A 19699-nucleotide genomic window follows, 5' to 3' on the forward strand; every position below is an offset into this window, starting at 1 on the left:
GCATTTAATAATGCTACTAGAAGCATTATGCTTTTTTTTCTGACATGGCACTCTCCATGGTGGGTGCTAGTATTTACTTGGTTGCCTGATAAGAATACCCCATCCAGATGTTGATAGGTGCAGTATATCCACCAGCTTCATTGCAATTCACAGTATCAGCTCTAGAAACAACATTGGCTGTGGTTCAGAATAATAAAATCTGCCTTCATCATGTTTGTATTTATGGCTTCTGGCCCTACCCTAGCCTCCCCTTTCTCTGTCTGGCCATACCCCAGCCTCCCCTTTCTCTGTCCAGCCCTCCCCCCACCCAAAAGTGACTATCCTCCCTGTTTTTTAGAACTTGAAGGTAAGATGTGAAACAGATTTGATGATTCCTTTGGCTTAGGCCCTTGATTACTTAGCAAATATGTTGACGATCATTGTTAGTCTCTGGAAATATTGCTGCTTAGAAACGCAGAGCTCTTTTGGTCTAGTTGGAAACAATTGGAGCAAGCAGGTGCATGACCACCAGATCTTTGTCATTGTTGCTCTGATGCCTTCCTATTCCATTCAGTGGGAATTTATGGTCATACCTGGGAGAAGACTAAGTGAAAGCTTTCTTTAATCTGGGCTGTTAAAATGACAACAGACAGGTTGACAGTAATTTCATGCGAGAGCTTCAGCTCCATTGTTTGATTAGATGTGAGTGTACAGTCATGCTTGAATTCTTGTTTATTTTTGTATGGGAAAATCAAAACATTGCTAAATCTTATTGAAATCAGTGGAGTTATGTTAACTTGCACCATGGAAGGATATGGCCTAATGTATTAGGAAATATTTTGTCTCTAGTCTTAGTCATATCTTAGCTTATTTGAACTGATGCAGCTTAAACATCTAACCTCTTATGAGACTTTGACAGCCATTTGTTAGGTTTTTATACTTCATAGTCAGCCTCATAAATTAAAATGGCTGAGTAAATTAAACTTGGATTTTCATTGCCTACTTTTCCATCTACAACATAGGTCTGTGCTACAAGCAGTGCAAAAGCAGACTTCTAGATGTGCTTTCTTCCCTTATTACTGAAGTAAATTTTTTTAAGAATATAAATTTATTTGCTTCTGTCTGCCTCTGAAGAGGTGGTGTCCTTTTGAAATCTAACCAACTTTTCTATGCCGTACTTCATCTGCTTCAGTGGAAAAAATATCTGAAGTGGGCTAGACTCTTCAAAACTAAAATATATGAAGAGTTACTGAGTGTTCAAGCATCCCCTGTCTGAGCAAAAACATTCTCATTGTTTATATTCCGCAGAGAGAGATAAGACACATTTATTTATTTTTGTATTTATTTTCCTCAGAGGTTTCTACAGGTGGGGCCAGTGGAATGGCAGCAGCCAAAGGTTTGTCTGTACGTAATTATTTTGCTCACTGCAAAGTGATGTGGATAAACGAAAACTCTTCTCTGAGTACATACATTATGGTGAGAGTCCCAAAGGCAGGAATTAATTTTCAGTTTGTTCTGGGATTCACTTCTCTGGTTTTCTGGGTGATTGTCTGTTTAAAAAAAATTATATTAGGAATATCTGTGTGGAGTTTTTTTGTTTGTTAACTTTTTTTTAACACATGCACTAATCCCCACAGTGTATTAGAAGGCTTTAGATATTAAAGAATGTCAAATAAGCTCAAAATAGTGATTTGACAAATTCTACTTGCACTTGTCTTTGGGGACCAGTGCTTTCTACACAGGTCAAAAACAGACAAACACCCCCATTGTATTTTATAGAGAGCTAAAGTCACTTCAGGGTGGTGGACCTGTGATTGACCATCACTAGGGAGAGTTTCTCATAACTGTTACTGGATAAAACCTTTTAAAGCCATTTATATTTTGTGTGTACTGTGCCTCTGCTGTCTCCCGTTGGAAACCTTTGCTATACCATATTATTGCATAGAGCCAGAAGCAGGAGAGAGTAAGAATGTTGAAGTAAAGTCGCCTGTATCCTCCTGAGCCTCCCATTGAAATCCAGCTCCATATTTATCAAGCGGTATGCATGCCTGCATCTCCTCTTCTGTGAAGTCCATCTGCATGAGCTCAGTGATTTCCAGCAAGGTCAAATCTAAGTATTTTGGATTCACAAAACTGATAATTCCTATTGATCTTGTCATCTTCAAATGTGTGGTTAAGCAAGACCTGCTGTCATCTCCTCAAGCATACGCAGAACAGTAAGACTACCCAGTAGTAATCCTTAAATGTTTTATCTGGGGTAAATGGAAAGATTTCAAGGCTTCTCTGTGTCTTCCCCTTCCTTGTATTCACTTTCTGTTCTTCAGAGAACTCATAATCAGGTAAACCGTATCAACACTGCTGCAGTACAAGAGTGTGTGCTGAACCTTTGTGTTGTTTCAATGTCGTAGGATAACCCTTGTGTGTAGTGAGTCCACCTTTGGGGACTGAAATTGATTTTCCTTATCTTAGCATGTAAAGATCTGACCTTTAGAAGCATTAGCTGCCAGAGCATAGCAGCACCAGATGGAGAAAACGTGCAGGTAACAGCTTTTAAAGTGCTGGAAATGTATTTTAAGCTCTATTGGTATTGGCACAGAGGGGTGGGCCACATACTGAGTTAGTTTGTTCTCATTCAGTGCACACTGTATGCTAGAAGGTAGAGTATGTAGGAAAAATTTTGCTCTTTGTCTTGCATGGTCAAATGTCTCGGGCTCCTCTGTGCTGCTAGTTAAAGTCTGTGTGGGTATAGTGGCTTGCGCAACCCTTCTTGATCAGACATCATCAGCTGGTTTGCTAATTTGATACTGGACAAACTGTTTGATCTGTGTGGGATAGAGAGAAACAATGTCATACTAAGTACCTAGGCATAAGTGAAACCTCAAAAGGGGTGGCTCTGCTGGTCAGCTCTGCTCTTTATATAACTGAAGTCCTGCTGTCTGCATCACTGTATGTAGGAATTGGTGGAGACACAGTACGTACTCCATTTCCACACTGCTTGACTCTTTACCTCCAGGGCAATACCTGTCTGATGACGGTTTGAGACGTTATCAAGCAATGCAGGGGTTGTGTTGCTTTGAGGAGACTTGCTCCATTCATTAAGGGCAGTGAAGATGTCAGCCAAATTGTCAAAATGTGTTTTTTTTGTCGTATTTATAAACAAATTTGATTTTACTTTGTGGAAATAAAAAGTGCATAATGCAGTTTTATTTAAACAATGCCCTTTTTGTAGGTCTGAAAAACAGCTGAACTGGTTAAATGTTTCAAGGGATACAGAAAGAGCATATTTAGACGGTGGTTTTGATTTTCATTATAGCCTATTTCTGTTTGACAGGAGGGAAAACTAAAGGAGAGGTGTTCCGGCTCAGCAAGGGGCTGAACATAACACAGTTGAAACACACAAGACCAGGAAAGAGATAGTGTTTGTGTTACAGATGGGAAATTACAAGGTGTGGAGACATTTACTGTATGTTAGTCTGGAGAAGACTTGGGATTTGAATCACAGCTCTTAAAATTGTCTTGCCTTTAAAGCCACAGTAAGTTCTGTGCTCAGGCCAGTGTAGACTATTGATAGCTGCATCTGTTAATTCTGGAATTAGCTACATAACTTTAGTGTCACAAGATAGGCTCGTCCTACAGCTACTGTCAGAAGTTCATGGTAGATTTTAGTTTCTTCTCTGTTTTTCATGCTGCTTCTCTACCAGCTTTGAAGTGACATTCCCTTTTCTAGCAGGATTGGTCCTATGCCATTAGATAAACTCTGGATTCCTCCAGTGTTGATTCCAAATCTAACAGAAGCCAACGTGGCTCACAAGTGTTTACTTCTTTGTTTGTGCATTGGCATTATCATTGAATTTCACCAGCGGGAGAGTTTGCCAGGACTGAACACAAAATGTAAATGAAAGTAGATGTATTGTTGGAAACACTGGTAAACAGTTTCTGCATGGCTGTACATCAATGCAGACTGGGGGCATATGGGAGAGTTACTCTTGTTTTGCTGTGAGAACTCTGAAACATGGTGCAGTTTCACTGCCTGAATAACCCATAGGCTGAATCTAAATGACATTTTTCATTAGAATGGTCTTATTTGTGCCTTTTGCCAGTAGTGATTGTCTAGTTGAGCCAGGACATCCGCTTTGACACCAAGAGTATGAGGGCTGCCTGTAGGAGGTTGGAACTCTAGTTTCCGACCTGATTTATAAGTGGTTTATACTTTAAGCTTTCCTGTTTAATAGTTAAATAAACTGTTTAATGTTTGAAAAGTAAAATTCTAATGTTAATTAAACTAGTATGCAGGAAAAAAGCTGAGCACAGCCACATCTTGTCTGAGCCTTTCAGAGTGTTCCCACAGCTTAGATCCTAGTTCTGCTATGAATAAGCTCCTGGTTACAGAGCGCTGTGGAAAGCCCATGTAACCCAGCACTGTGAGCACTAACCTCATGGTTGTATTTTTATATTCACTTGTCTACTATTCATGAAAGAGACTGACAAGATGATGGGGAAAACACTGCAGGGAAAAATACTGAATAATGTTGTGGAGGCAGATACATGGCCTGACAGAATTTTCTGTCTACTTATTTCTGCTGTTGCTGTGTTACTGTGTAGGACCGAAACGGAAAGGTGATTTATGCAGACCACCTATGCCACCTTGATTTTCTGTTCTGCCCTGGAATACACTGAGTTTGTGGCACACTGACTCTCTGGAAATTATAAGGGTGCCAAACAGTGACAGTCATGAAACCCACCTACTTTTAGCTATCAAGGATATCTGGCTCTTCTCATTTGCTGTGGGGCACATAACTAGGTTCTACACTTGGTTCTAGGTAAAACAGTGATTTGTTTTCCTTTTTACTATAAATAATGCAGCAGGGGATTGGAAGTCAAGGGAGTCAGAAAGTAAGAACCCTGCTGATATAAGCTCCTGGTCCTGCAGCAGCAGCCTTCTACAGGTTATCAGGAAAAGTCTTTCCTCTTGCTGCATCCAGAACATGTTAGAAAAATCTTGCAACAATGTTTCATACCATAATCATAAAAAGATGATGACAACATGCGTCTAATAAATAGCCAGAATGAGAAGGTGAACTGCATCATTTCTGTTTCTGTGATGTGTACAGCATCTTCAAAAGCAGAGTAATAAGTTTTTATGGCTGTGAGAGGCAGAGATAAAGCTGTGTGTGTAATGCAGCCTCAGTGCTATGAGGGTTAATGTTATAAGCAGCCCACAGCAGAATGAATGCAACTTGAAATAGCAAAACAATACAAAGTGAGTTTGAGGAGGGGAAAAAAATCCCTGATAAAAAAGTAGTTGCATGTAGATGGAGATCAAAAAGCAAGGCTGTAGCTGGAGATCCTGTGTGATTAAGGAGTTGCATTGTTAGTGAAGGGTGTTGAAGTAGGTGAAATAAAGTTCAATTAGTTACCAAGGAGTCTGTGTAAAAAGCAAGATACAGATTTGATCAACCTCGGAATAGTTCACATGTGAAGATGGGGAAAACCAAGCAGTCAAGAAGAAATGGAGATAGGCAATTTTAGGGGTTCCTGAGAAAGGGTAGTGTGAAAAGTGTTACTGTCTTGCTGTTGGCTGCTTTGTGGCAGCATCTTCTAAGCTCATTAGCAAGTTAGTGATGATTTTACTGGCACAGTCACCTTACTGAATCTTTTCTTGCATTTAGCATTTTTGTTTGCTCATACTTTATTGGAAATGATTGTTCAGAAATGCTAAATCTTTATTTTATATATATATATATATTGACCCCTGAATACTTCTGCCATACAAGGATGCTCGAGTAATGGTAATCAGTGATTCCATCTGGATTTCTCTCCTTTTTAGCTGAGGCCTGCATGCATCGCATACCCTGCTGTTTATAGGGGTGGCTGTACATATGGCGTGGAATCTCAGCCAGGGTTTGAAACTGCCTGTGCTATGCAGACACAGTGGGAGCCTTCTGAGTTGAACTTCATTTATGGAAGTTGTCCATGGGTCTTTGAGATATCCTGGCTTTCTGTGGCCAGAAAAGATTGCTAAGCACAGAAACTAGGAAACAGTCAGGTGAGACACTGGTAGCAACAACATCTGTTATATGAACCTAGTTGTAAAAAAAGCTGCATTTGTTTGCTTTGCTGAACAGTAATTTGTGAACTACTTGAGGTTTCCTTGTGACCCTTAGACAGTAAGGAAGCACAAGTGGCTCTTGTTATAACTATTACATGAAATATACCATATAGTACTTGTATTGAAATACTGAACAATTTGAGTGAAGGAGAATCTGATTTCTAGCCTATAGAAGGGTCCTGTGATTGAGAAAGGAAATAAATAGTCTTCTAAGGTCACTCTTCCTAAATAAGGCTTTCCTACATGCATGACAAAAATCATGTGGTGCTGTTTAGTCTGGCTTTTTAAAGCAAGCAAGCCCGAATCCTCTCCTTGACTCTTACTACTTATGCCTGCAAAGTGGTGAGTTTTTTCATTGTCATTGAGGATGTAAGGACAATCTGAAAACTCATGTACAAAAATGAAGCTCCCTGCAGGCCCAGGCATGGTGACCCTGGAATCTCCTCATTGCTATGTACCTCACAGTTTTAGTAGTCATTTTTTTTTATGTCTGAAGTTAAGACTGAAGACTTAAAAATGGTGCCATCAAGCAGGCCCTGTTATGACATACGGGACCCAGTTGCTTTTTTCAGAGCCTTCCAGTCAGCTTATACACATCGCTAAAATCAGCATGGTGACTCCTATGAAACAAGAGTGGTAGACAGTCTTGTTACGTGTAACTTCATTGCTGTCACTAGGGTCTTTTCAGCAGCCCCAGCAGAACTGACAGAAATCTAGAAAGGCAGGGTTGATTGACAGCTTCCCTCCTCAAGGTGATCTGTGTGGATAGATGTCAAGGAAAATTGACAGCAGCATCTGAAGGGTCGTTATCTGGGATGATCTTTTTCTATGATGTGCAGGCTCTAATCTCTCAAGCAGTTTTCCTTAGTAGCTCGTCTACTGCAGTAGTTAGTTGGGAAACTTACTCCCATCCACTGCCCGTGATTTGGTCCTGATGGCTTGTTCTCTCCTGAATTCAGTGGAGTCTTGCGTCACACTAGAGTGATTGCAAGCAGGCTTAGGACAAGGCAAGCCAAAAGGTAATTTGGGTGGGAGAATTTGCAGGCTAGACCAGAGGTCACAGAGCATGGCTCTTGAAACTTAGCATAGGCTAATGTTGTGGGTATGGGATGGTCCTCCCTGTTTGCTGAGAAATATAAGGTCAACCAAACCGGATGTGCTCTTGAGTTGAGACTCTGTATCATGGTCGTGATCTAGGCACCGTTAGCCTGTTCTCAAGTCTTGCACAGAACTACTGAGATTCTGTTGCATGCACCCTTTACCCTTTGCCCTTTTTTCAGGGGATCACAAATTACTTAATAAGTTGAAGTATTCACTTTGCAGATGAAGACCAGAAAGAGCGTGGGATTCCTGAAGATCAAAAAGCTAATCAGAAGCAGAGTAGAGAACTGAACTAACAGTCTTGTCAGCTACTTTGTCATTTTTTCTAATAGGTGTTTGCAAAAACCCCAACATTAAAGTAACATTTACAAATGACTGATTTTGAAGTGTAATCATCTAAACTAGCACATTTACTGTTCTGCCTACCACTGACCAACTTTTTGATATGTTTGTTTACAGGAACACCTGTCTGGTTCTTTGTGAAAATTGCTCCAATTCGAAATGAGCAGGATAAAGTGGTTTTATTTCTTTGCACTTTCAATGACATAACGGCTTTCAAGCAGCCCATTGAGGATGATTCATGTAAAGGTTTGTCTTTTTCACAATTATATATTTATGCTTCTTCAGTTTATTTGCCCTGGTCTTAAAAGAGCTGAAGTCCTTTAAATACCAAAGCCAAAGAATCAGATGTTAAAATAGCTTGTAGCTTTGCCACCAGGATCTGCGTTGGTGGAAGAAATGGTCGCTATTTACTTAAAGGAATTGGCTCTGGCCTGCACTGGTATTGCTAGTGAAACCCCCGAGTGCTTCAAGAAGCAAAGTGTACTTGCTCTTCCTTTTAGATTCATTGTTAGTCAACAATGCAGTGTAGCCTTGAAGGAGTCACAGTGTTGCTAAACAGCCTCAATGTTGCTAAACAGCCTCTTTAATGTTAAAGGTAACTGAAGGATTTTGGGCCCTGTACAAATTATGCCTGACACTGTATGCAAAAACTGAGGAATTAACCCTGTCTAAGTCTAGCAAAGATCTGAATAATTTCTTTCTCCCTGTCTTGATGTAATTTACCATTGTTATGGGATTTCCTAAATTAAAGTTCTGGACTAGTTTCCTTTAACATATGTGAAGAGAATCCCATCATCTTAATTTGAATCAGATTTAAGTTATCCTGGTGAGTGAAGTAGCATTGCTGTGTTTTGCTCTTAACCCTTTGCTGAGTGTAACCTGGATGCAGAATTAGCTGTGACAGCAGCATAAACTTGCACTCAGGTTCAGGTCCTGTCAGAAACAGACTTTTTGTACCCATATGGAGAATTACAGACTTGCATCTCTAGTGGGGTAAAAAAACACGTATGTTCTGTTGTTTGCGTTTTTGTAGTATTTAATAATATTTGTACTATTAAATTAAACAGGAAACTTACTGTGAAGGTGAACTGATTTATTTTTATGCCTAAAATGTTATTCTTTAAAAATGTAGTTTCTCAAAGTGGAAACACCTGTTACCATGAAAAACGAAATACAACCTTGACAAAACATACCCTCTTCCAAGCTATGTGGTTATTTTTTTCTCTTTTTAATGCCATTTTTAACCTGTCTTCATTGTATGCTGCTGAGGACTGACAGCAAAGATAAATGACCATGATGCAGTGAAGCTGGCTCTTATCTGTTTGCTGGGAGGGAAGGACTTTACTTCACTTAGTTGATAAGCAGGACTTCTAGAGAAGGGTGGTAGCTGTGTCTTTTCCCTTTGCTTTCACAGAAGGCTTTAATGTGGTAGTGATAGACACTCTTGTGAAAAGAATTTGTCCTTCACTTTCAACTAACTTTTTTGTTTTCAAGACAAGTATGTTGGAGGAGAGAACACTAACTTTTTAAGAAAATCTTTGCATCTTGAAATCATGCTATTTTTACAATGATCATGGTAATTCTTAGCAGTTCTATAAAGCAATATAAGCAGTAAATAAGTACACCAACTTGTAAAGTAGCTATGATGATAAAGAAAATTTCTTCATCTGTCTCATGGAAACTGGCTAAGTGACTACCAAAAGCTGTAGGATGACCAGAAGAACTGAGCTAATTTAGAGGTCACTCACTGACAGCTCTGTACTCCATGTGCTGTGGCTTTACGTATGAAAGCTCATGCACTAAATGAGTCTTCCAAATATTGTTTCTGAATCTCCTACAATGAATGAAGCAGCATCAGCTTCATGCTGGTAAAGAGTCCTCTGTCGCTGTATACACATATCAAACATGATATCAATAAAACTGCACATTCTATTCTAAACCTTAATTTAGTCGCTACACCTGCCTTTCTTCTGCAAGTTACTTGCTATAGCCTAGCTTTGGAATTTCCTCGTGTACATCTTGGGAGTTGATACTGTATCAGTCGCTTGATGTCTAGATGTGTAGTTTCTTGGAAAAGAAGAGCTGCTTTGCCAAGCAAGTAAAGAATTTTATATGCATGACCATGTCTTTTAATATTTGTTCTATTTTATACTGTGAGGAGGAAAAAAGGCAGGTATGGAGTGTCAGACAGTTGTCTCCAGTAGGCTGTAGGATTCATGGAGGGGAAAAACATTTCTGGAAGATCTGAAAATGGTAAAATTGTGTTAGCTTCTTCTGAGAATCATTGCTTTTACAGACCTGAGCTTTGAAGACATGTATTCTTTGCGCTGTATACAACATTACATGGGAATTTTGTGGTGTGCTTTTGAAGGATAGCAGTTTTCACAGGAATGTTTCTCATTTTCTAAAACCAAATGAACTCTCAATCTGAAAACCTGAAACTGTGAACTTAGATAGTTATTGTTTAAGTGAAAGAACTGGAAAGTGATTTTTAAATGAATTACTTTTCCATCTTTCACCTTCAACATATCAACTACTTTTCTTTTACTGTGTTTATATTTGAAATTGATTTCCTGTGCATGTGACCATTTAATATGCAACAGGCTGCCTGCAAATGCAGGTATTTTATTACCATATTTGCTATTTGCGTAGTGGCATAGCATAAAATATTTGAGTTTTTCAAAATCAATGCTATATATCTATCCAGAGAAAAATATTTTGTAGAATGAGAACACGGTCAATTTAAAGAGCAACTAATCTGTCAGACTACACCTGCTTAGCTGTGGTATATCTTAGATTTCTGTCACCTGCTGGCAATTACAAGCATGATTGTTCAGCTGCAAATGATGTAGTAGTGATTCCTGGGGTGAAGTGTTGTGCTCTAATGACAAGTGTTTGACTTGTACACAAAAATGAATAGACATCTTTTACATCTTTTTATCTGAAGGTGAAATAGACAAATCAAGGTCCTAGTTCCATTTTTGTTTCATATTTTTTTTGTTAGTAATATCAGACATTAGAAGAGGTAAACCAAAAAATATTTCTGGTCATGTAAAAATTAGATTTCTAATTGCAGTCTCTTTGTTAATTCAGTCAGATAATTTAGAAGATGTTTATTTTATGACTTACATAGAAGTTAACTAAATTTGCTTTTAAATGCAGCAGCTTTAAAAATAGTGCATTCTAAATAAAACATCTTAAAAATAGTGTGTGAGTGATGTTGATATAATACTTTTAAGTGGCCTGTTTCCACTCTTCCTTGTATGCTTGTCCCTTTAAAAATATCAGGAAAAAATAGGTTTATTTGAATAGAAGAAGCAGGCAAAATCAAGCTATAGCACAGCTAAATTTGGCTTGTGAAGTGATAGGTCACCTTCTTAGCTGAAGTATATGCTTAGAGTATATGCTATATTTGGACTTCATACATTTTTTCTGTATGTCTCTTTTGGTTTGAGATTCAACACACCAAGTATGAGATGTTTGAGAATAGAGTATAAAGTAGAATACATCACTTTATGAAAACAAATAGAATCTGTGCCTGCACTCTGAGTAGCTAGGAAGAAGTTTGCCTGAACAGGTGTTGCATGTATGAATACAATGTGAATGTATTCAGAAGATGCATCTATGCTGCTTTATAAGTTTGGAAATGATGCTTTGAATCCTGATTTTAGGTTTTGATACTTTCGTTTTTATACAAAAAGGGGATCAAATTCAGCATCACTGAATCACGTAGGAGAATGTTTGTTAGCCTTCTAGCTATTGTAACCTTCTGTGCTTTGTAGCAGTCATCAGTTCTCATCTCCTCTGCATAAGCAGCTCTGTTTTGTTTTGCAGCCAAGCTGTCCTTTGCAACACAAGCAGGTCTACACAAAAAGTAAAATTTTAATTGCTGCCTCCATCTTAATTCAGGGAAAACTCCAAATGTTTCCATTTTTCCCTTTTGTGTCTGGTTTTTTTTTCAGTTGCTGTTTTTGTTCTGTTTTTAAACATGTATTTATATGAGCAGAGCCAATGTTTGAAATATTTCCATTAAGTTATACTCTACTTTCGTCTAGATGAAATGTTTTTCTTAAAAAAGGAAGCAAATGAAGGGGAAGTGGTGAGTATATTAAAAATCTTTGGTATGCTTCTCCAGTCCAGATGGAAAAATAAGACAGTTTTAGTCATGAACTTTCAAAGGGAAGGAGCATTAAGACTGCAGAGAGGCATGATGGATGTAAGCAGTGATCTTTGATATGTAAGAAAACAAAGGTGATTTGAGTGGAGGCAAGAACTGCTAGAATCCTCATTTACTCTCAGTGGTGCAGTTCTGTGTGAGCAATAGATGTATGAACAAATGAACTTGTTCTCTAGCAGGCTCCTTGTTGTAACTCTAGGGATAGCGTAGGTCATGGATCAGCAACTTAATAACAAGGGTTCTGTAACTGACACAGTTACTGAAGACTAAATTTATGAGTAATCATAATCAAATGGAAGAGAGTGGTAGGAAATAAATAACCACCTACAAATAAATAATAAATATTGTTGTGGACTGAATACCAGTCAATCATGCTCACCTCAAAATACAGAAAAATGATTTCTTCAACTTAAGGAAATAGTTAAATGAAACTTCATCCCATAAAGAAGAGAAGTCTTGATGAGGTAAACATCACATCACAAAGATGTAATTCATTGTAATTCATTGTCATGTTTCCTCATGAAAAAAAGCTCAGGGAACAGTTTTTGTCCCTGTTGTAGGGACTAAAACAAACCCACCAAACCAAACAAAGAAAACCAGACAACACTCCCTAAAAAAAACCAATCCACAACAAAACCCCTCTCCTCCTTCCCTCCCCCCAAAATACCCCAAGAGGCAATGCAAGAAGATAAGTATTCTGTCCTAAAGCTGAGATTCATATACCTGGGACACTTGCACAATGATTCAGTGCCTGGTTTTAGGCATTAATCTCGTAATGGCATATGTAATTCCAAACTGAGTTCCATGTATTGTATCCGGTATATGGAGAGAGTTAGGATGTTTGCTTCCAACCTGTCATTTTCAGGTCAGCACAGGTTCAAAAAGCCGAGGGAAAAAGCCCTGCCTCTTAACATGACCTCTTACTTATATAGTTAGATTGTTTTTAGATCAGAACATAGAGTATGTGTTAAGAGAGATCACGTTCATGGAAAGAGTTCATTTTACGATTTATGCACCCGGAAATGACATTTGCAACATGCAGGACAGGAGAGGTGCTTTTTGGGGATGTTGAGGACAGGAATGGGTTAAAGATGTACCTTTCAAAAGATGACTCTTGGGAAGAGAAGGTACCCAAAGGTGCTCAGCATTTATAGCCACAAACAATGCCACAGAGATGCCTGGCAGTGCTTTTGTGCAAGAAAGCTCAGGTGAAGAGCTTTCTTTTCTTCCCCTCTCTGGTGTGTCTGAATGGCCCAATTCTTAGGAAACTTAATGGCAGGAAGAAAATACAGACACTCTGAAGTTTTTTTTTTTCTCAGATTTTGAACAAAATTTGGAATCTTCCAGGAAAATGCCGTACCCGTCAGTCTAGTTTGAGTTGGTAAAAGGAGCTGTCTGTGTTAGCTGGCCTTAAAAACATCATGTGTCTGGCAAGACAGACTGATTTCGAATTCCCTTGTGAAGCTCGAACTCTTGTCATCTTTCCAGGGCGTTGCCAGGGCTGCTGCTTGCGAACGAACCCCGTTGGGCTGCAGACGCTTCAGCACCATGGTCAGCGCCGAGGGGCTGGAAAACGGGGCGGTTGTGTCTGTGTGTCCTCTTGGAACAGCATCAGCTCCTCCTCAGTCTGGGGTTACATTGCTGGAAATAGACGGGTGCTGATAGCCCTCCCCCGAGGTCCTGTCAAACAGCAAGGAAACGTAGTAGCGCTGGCTTGCAAGTTGCACCACAACTTGCACACCTGATTGCTTCAGCCGGCAGGTTGAGGAGGTGATTCTGCCCCTCTATTCCACTCCTGTGAGACCTCATCTGGAGCACTGTGTCCAGTTCTGGAATTCTCAACATAAGAAGGAGATGGAGCTGTTGGAACGGGTCCAGAGGAGCGCTACAAGGAAGATCAGAGGGCTGGAGCACCTTTGATATGAGGACAGGCTGAGAGAGTTTGGGTTGTTCAGCCTGGAGAAGAGAAGTCTCCAAGGAGATCTTATAGCGACCTTCCAGTACCTGAAGGGTCTACAAGAAAGCTGGGGAGGAACTGTGTACAAAGGCTTGTAGTGATAGGACAAGGGGCAATAGGTATAAACTGGAGAAGGGCAGATTTAGACTAGACATAGGGAAGGATTTCTTCACCATGAGTGGTGAGGCACTGGCATAGGTTGCCCAGGGAAGCTGTGGCTGCCCCATCCCTGGACGTGTTCAGGGCCAGATTGGATGGGGCCTTGGGCAGCCTGATCTAGAGGCATGTCCCTGCCTGTGGCAGGGGTGCTGGAACTGAGTGATCTTTAAGATCCCTTCCAGCCTAAACTAGTTTAGGAGAAGAGGAGGCTGAGGGGAGACGTCATTGCTCTCTACAACTACCTGAAAGGAGGTTGTAGGGAGGAGGGAGCTGGCCTCTTCTCCCAAGTGACAGGGGACAGGACAAGAGGGAATGGCCTCAAGCTCCGCCAGGGGAGGTTTAGGCTAGACATTAGGAAAAAATTCTTCACAGAAAGCGTCACTGGGAACTGGAACAGGCTGCCCAGGGAGGTGGTTGATTCACCTTCCCTGGAGGTGTTTAAGGCATGGGTGGACGAGGTGCTAAGGGGCATGGTTTAGTGTTTGATAGGAGTGGTTGGACTCGATGATCCAGTGGGTCTCTTCCAACCTGGTTATTCTATGATTCTATGATTCTGTGATTCCGTGAGAGCAAAATTTTTGGTTGGTATAAATTGCTGAAGCTGAGTTGGCTTTACAAAGTCCAGTCTGATTTATATCCATTCAAGATATTCTATGATTCTATGATTCTAAGATTAGCCATTATGAATGGTTTTTCCTGATCTGTTTGGAAATAGTCATAGCACAAGTCTGACTATTCAAGAAGCATTTGAGCAATTCCTTCAGACACATGGTGTGAGTTTTGGGGTTGTCCTGTGCAGGGACAGGAGTTGAGCCCAATGATCCTTATGAGTCTATACCAACTCAGGACATTCTATGCTTCTGTGATTCAGTAGTCAGGAGGTAGTGTGGCCTTCAAGCCTCAGCCTATCAATTGTAGTTGGATTTCTTCATGTGCAGTAGAGAAAGAATACACATTTATAAATGTACCTTAAAAAAACCTGACCAAACAAAAAAAACACCAAACCCAGCAAAGCCCACCACCTTCCATGAAAATGTATTATGAGAAATGAAATGCTTTGTGTTGAGTTTATAAGAGATACTATTTGACCTTGCTTGAAGTTCTGTCATGTTGATTTGTTTCTCTAAGAAATAGTCCTTTAGTATAGTAGCTAATCTCACATGGGTTTACGATGAAAGTTCTGGCTTCCTGGATGGAAATCATTCAGTCTTCTTGCTGAATACTGCTTGCAAGCGATGGCTGATTCTACTATTAAAATTACATTACTGGTGACAGAGTTGCTTTAAAATGTGCTTTAAGGCATGAGGAGATATTCAGTTTTATTCTTGGTTTTGGAGACGTGATGAATTTGATCCTTCCCTTTAATAAATGCACAATTTTACATATTCATAAAGGAGAAAACGCTAAGCTTTCTTTTCAGGTCTGCCCTGGAAGATCTTGTTCGATACTGGATCCATGTAATTTCCTTATTTGCTGTACTCACATCTCGAATTACAAAATATGTTCCTGCAGACTCCATCAAAGTGAGATGTTAAGCAAGGATGCATTCAAAATACCTGATAGTATTTTAACCACCCTTACCCCTGTACTTGTCATGGATCACACGCAGGCTAAAATTCAGACTGGTGTTTAAAAACAGATACTGCTAATAGTATCACTTCTTGTGGTAATAAAACCATAATGTGGAGGGTACTTTTTCCAGAACCAGGTTCTCATTAAGAACTGAATCTGCAAAGTGCTGAACATCTGTGGTTGGAGTAGGAGGTGAGGCTGCTTAACAGTTCCCAGGTGGTGCTAGCATTTTTCAAGACTGGGACTAAATGCACTGCTTCTTTCCTTTCAGAGAACCAAAAATATCCAGATGTATGCTCTGCCTGAGTTTCTATTATGGTGAAGTACTGCTCATAAAGGTTATAGTTACAACTAGCGCTTATGACTGTCATTCAAGGTTTTCTGTTTTGAGGAGTATTTGAAATGACTGTAAAAAATATTTTGAATTAAAATTCAGCATATGACTTCTCTGCCAGAAGCTGCTAAATGTTTTATTAGAGTTTGAGAAAATCTATTTGTATACTTCCCTCTTTTGTTTAGAGAAGATAAAATTAATGATTTTGTTTTGTTTTGTCTGTTCTGATTTTTATTCTCTTATGTATATTTCCTAGCTTATGCCAGATCTTTGCTTGATACATTTGAGGCCAGATTCACTTCTGTTACAGGCAACTGTAGTTTTTGTTATGTGTGATTCTAATCTTATGTCTTGATCAATCTGGAGTGTCTTCTGCAGTGCTGAGGGATCCAAATCTGGCCATTTGGTTCAATAGAAGATTGTTGTAAAGTAGACGTTTTTCGTTACAAAAGATGCAGTTCATGTAACAGCACTCCTCTAGAGCCATTGAATACAAAGTCACTGCAATAATGTTTTTTATTACTTTACCACACTGACACCTCTTTTTGACTTGCATTTATCTGGTATTCGGTTGAATTATACTCCCTTGTGGTCAGTATTAAAGCAGAATGCTGTGTTTAAACTTTTTTTTTTTTTAATTATGACAGGCTTTACGTAGTACATTTGCAGCTTTATTTGGTAACGTCTATAATCTTGCATGTTTTCTCAAGGTTGGGGGAAGTTTGCTCGCTTAACCCGTGCCCTTACAAGCAGCCGAGGTGTGCTGCAGCAGCTTGCTCCAAGTGTGCAGAAAGGAGAGAACGTTCACAAGCATTCAAGACTTGCTGAGGTAATATTTTCTTTCCCTTAGAGACCATAAAGAAATGTTTTTCCTTTTTGCCGGTATGTTGCCTCTGCATTAGCCAAGCACTGTCTGTTCCCCTTGTCCTGGAAATCTGAAGCCTAGTGGCAGGTATGGGAGCTCAGAACATAGCACATGTGCTGTGAAATGTGTCCCATGACAGTGGAATGGAAATAAGTGTCCAAAAGACTTCGTATAACCTAATTACAGTGTTGTGTTCCACATCTCAGTGAAGTCTTATAATGGCATTATTATTGAAGTAATACTTTCTTGCTTAGTTTCCATTCTTCTGAGGATCTGAATGGTAGTAGGCTCTTGGACTATTCACTTGTGTGAAATTGAGGTGAGAAAAACCCAGGCTAGTACAGAAGGAAATTGTGGAGAATCCTTGACACAGTTGTTCTCTGCATTCATTTATGTCTAGTTTTTTTTTCAGTGGGATGCCAAATCTGCTTTACAAACTGGTTAAAACATATGTTTAAGTTACTGGGTTTGCAGACGGAACAGCTGTAGGATGCTACAAGCAACATTGCAGACAGATTAGGAAAATGAAACCTTGTGATTTAAGACTCTTATTGAGAAAAGCTCCAGGCAGTGAAGTCTCCTTGAAGTACTTAATGGTTTTAGGGCTTTTGCCACGAGGGGGAGAGACTATCCCAGGTTTCCTGTAGCTGTCTCCTGAGCCAGTATCAGGGTCTCCCTGGCATAAAAATAGTTTAGGGAAAATCTTGATATGGTGTTAATAACAGCATGGCCAATATAACATGGCACTTCTGTGTCACCTTTTGCTGTTAATGCCATGGCAGCAGCTGTGACTCTTGTCAGTAATTCTTAACCTTCCTGTGTAGCTGGAGTGGTATAAGCCACTGATGGGTTCCATGGAGTCAGCACTCTATTGTTTTTGCTCTGTATAGGTCTTAGTTTCTATACAAAATAAAGAACTCCTGCCAAGGCCTATACTGTTACCATGTGTGACAATGAAATTCCCACAGGCAGATGCTAACCTGTTCAGTATTTAATAACGATGCACTCAAGAGGGAAAACCTATTTCTGTTGAAATTACAGAAACAGTATAGATCACACTAGCACAGGAAAGGGCCAGACATTCACATAGACACTATACTGTAGGAATACCATGTGTTCTGGAATATGGAGTAGTCTCCCTCCTAATCCTACTCAAGGTTTAGAACCAAATAATCCTTCCTTCTCCTCAAATGTTTACCATTACTTTCGAGTTGATGCTAAGATGTAGGCAGTAAAATGTAAGGCAAAAGGTCTGTTTGGTTCAGTGAACCTCAGTCTGGACTTAAGTGACTCTGCATTACTGAAATTTCTTGCAAGCCAATGTGCTCAACTGGTCTTTGCCAGTTATTTTAACTGGCACAGCTGGGTGATTCATTACAAATAATAAAAGGCAAGTGTGTAGTTAACGTGTCTGAAATGAGTTTCTTTAATTGTTGACTGAATATTGCAGTCATTATTTTAAGAAGAATGTTGGCCCCAGATGTGATGTTAGGTACTTTGTATATCTGCTGTAGAAATCTTAAGTCAAGTGAAAAGTAGAGTGCAGATAATCATACAGATAAGCCCACTTTCTTCCTTTCAAGATGTATGGGGTGCCACGCTTCTTATTCTGGAAAGATCTCTTGATAATATTGAATGTGGGATCTCTAACTGTTCCCTGTTGTATTTTAATATCTTCTTTTCCATTCCTGTCTGCAATAGCCCATTTGAAATCTTAAGTTCAAATTGAAATTAATCCTTTTCCTACTCATTATGGCATTTCACATCAAGCTTGTTTGCTTGAGAAGGCTATTCATTTATTGTAATATTTGTGTTGCTCTTAGTTCTCTATCACTTATATTGTTGAATATCTGAGGAGCCACTGTGTCCTAGAACCTGAATGGGGCAAGGTGTTGTACAAATACAAAACAGGAGCCTGCCACTAAAGCTTATGATTTCTTTTATTGTTCTTGAAATACTAGTTTAAGAAAAGTGTAAGTTACAAACTTATTTGTTTTATTCACAGGCCACAGATAATACACGCAGTGTCTGTTAAGCCTCAGCCTCTGACTTTTGTCAGCGTGTATAGATTTCGTTAGCCCAACATCTTTAATAGCAGTCATATGAAAACTGCTTAAATTGATTATGCAATTAATACAAGGCAATTAGGTAACTCTGAGAGTATAAAGAGTATAAAGTAATTGGTACATTTTGGTGGATTTATCAACAAGGAGCTGATCGAGCTGATTGTAAGAATCATTCTTCCTGGTCACTGCATAGCATATGACCTCTGCACCTATGGTGTTAACTATTATGTATGTTTACCAGAGAGTTCTTGGTAAAAAAGATTGTGTCATAATTTAAAAAATACGATAATTATGAGAAATAAAAGCAGAAAAATTATAATGGTGCTTAGCAGCACTGCTTAATAAAAGAACTTTTGCCATTTATTTTGTAAACTCTGTTTACAAGATACTTATAACTGTCATTGAAATCTGTTTGAAGTTGAGGCTTAGCACCTAGCTCTTGGTTTGATAGCAATTTGTCTGAGTGCTTATGAAAACAAAAGCAAGGGAGAGTGAGGGAAAGCAAACATGTGGAGTTGAAAACAGAAAAGATAGAGATTAAGCTAAAAGTGAATGATGGTTTGTGTGGGTTTTTTTCCCTTGGTAATGCAGTCTTAAAAATAAATCATAGTAACCACTTGTTAATGCACTTTTACCAGTTTTGACAGGGGATATATTCACCATTTTTTAACAAATCATCCTAGTTTTTTTTATTTTTTTTACATTAAAAAAAATGAATGCAGCCTTGTGAAATACATGATGAAATTTACCATTTCTGCTCTTGAAATAATATTCTCCAGCTTTAGAGAGCTATTAAAACATCATGCATCATTACCACAAATAATAAATGCAGATAATGCAACTGTAGTAGCTGATGAATCATAAATTATTGGAATAATGCTTTCACTAATAACTTTCTGAAGCAAGTATTTCTTTTACTATGGTAAAGCTGCATGATAGAGAAGAACCTTCCAAAACTGAGGCTATTTCAGTTATTTAGAAGAAAAGTAATGAAATATTTGTTCAGTGGACATGGGTGGAAGCTGAGCATATTGGTTT

General features: G+C 39.1%; 1 protein-coding gene across 2 annotated transcripts in view; it reads left to right on the top strand.

Annotated features, from left to right (window-relative positions):
- Window positions 1-19699, top strand: part of KCNH1 (potassium voltage-gated channel subfamily H member 1) — a 192464-nt gene that overhangs the window by 21514 nt on the left and 151251 nt on the right. For both annotated transcript variants that reach the window (XM_069852852.1, XM_069852851.1), the window contains exons 4-5: window positions 7649-7777; window positions 16441-16559. In XM_069852852.1, coding sequence (XP_069708953.1) covers window positions 7649-7777; window positions 16441-16559 — 248 coding nt within the window. The remainder of the gene's footprint in view (window positions 1-7648; window positions 7778-16440; window positions 16560-19699) is intronic.

Source organism: Phaenicophaeus curvirostris, chromosome 2 (assembly GCF_032191515.1).
Source record: "Phaenicophaeus curvirostris isolate KB17595 chromosome 2, BPBGC_Pcur_1.0, whole genome shotgun sequence".
NCBI classification, from domain to species: domain Eukaryota; kingdom Metazoa; phylum Chordata; class Aves; order Cuculiformes; family Cuculidae; genus Phaenicophaeus; species Phaenicophaeus curvirostris.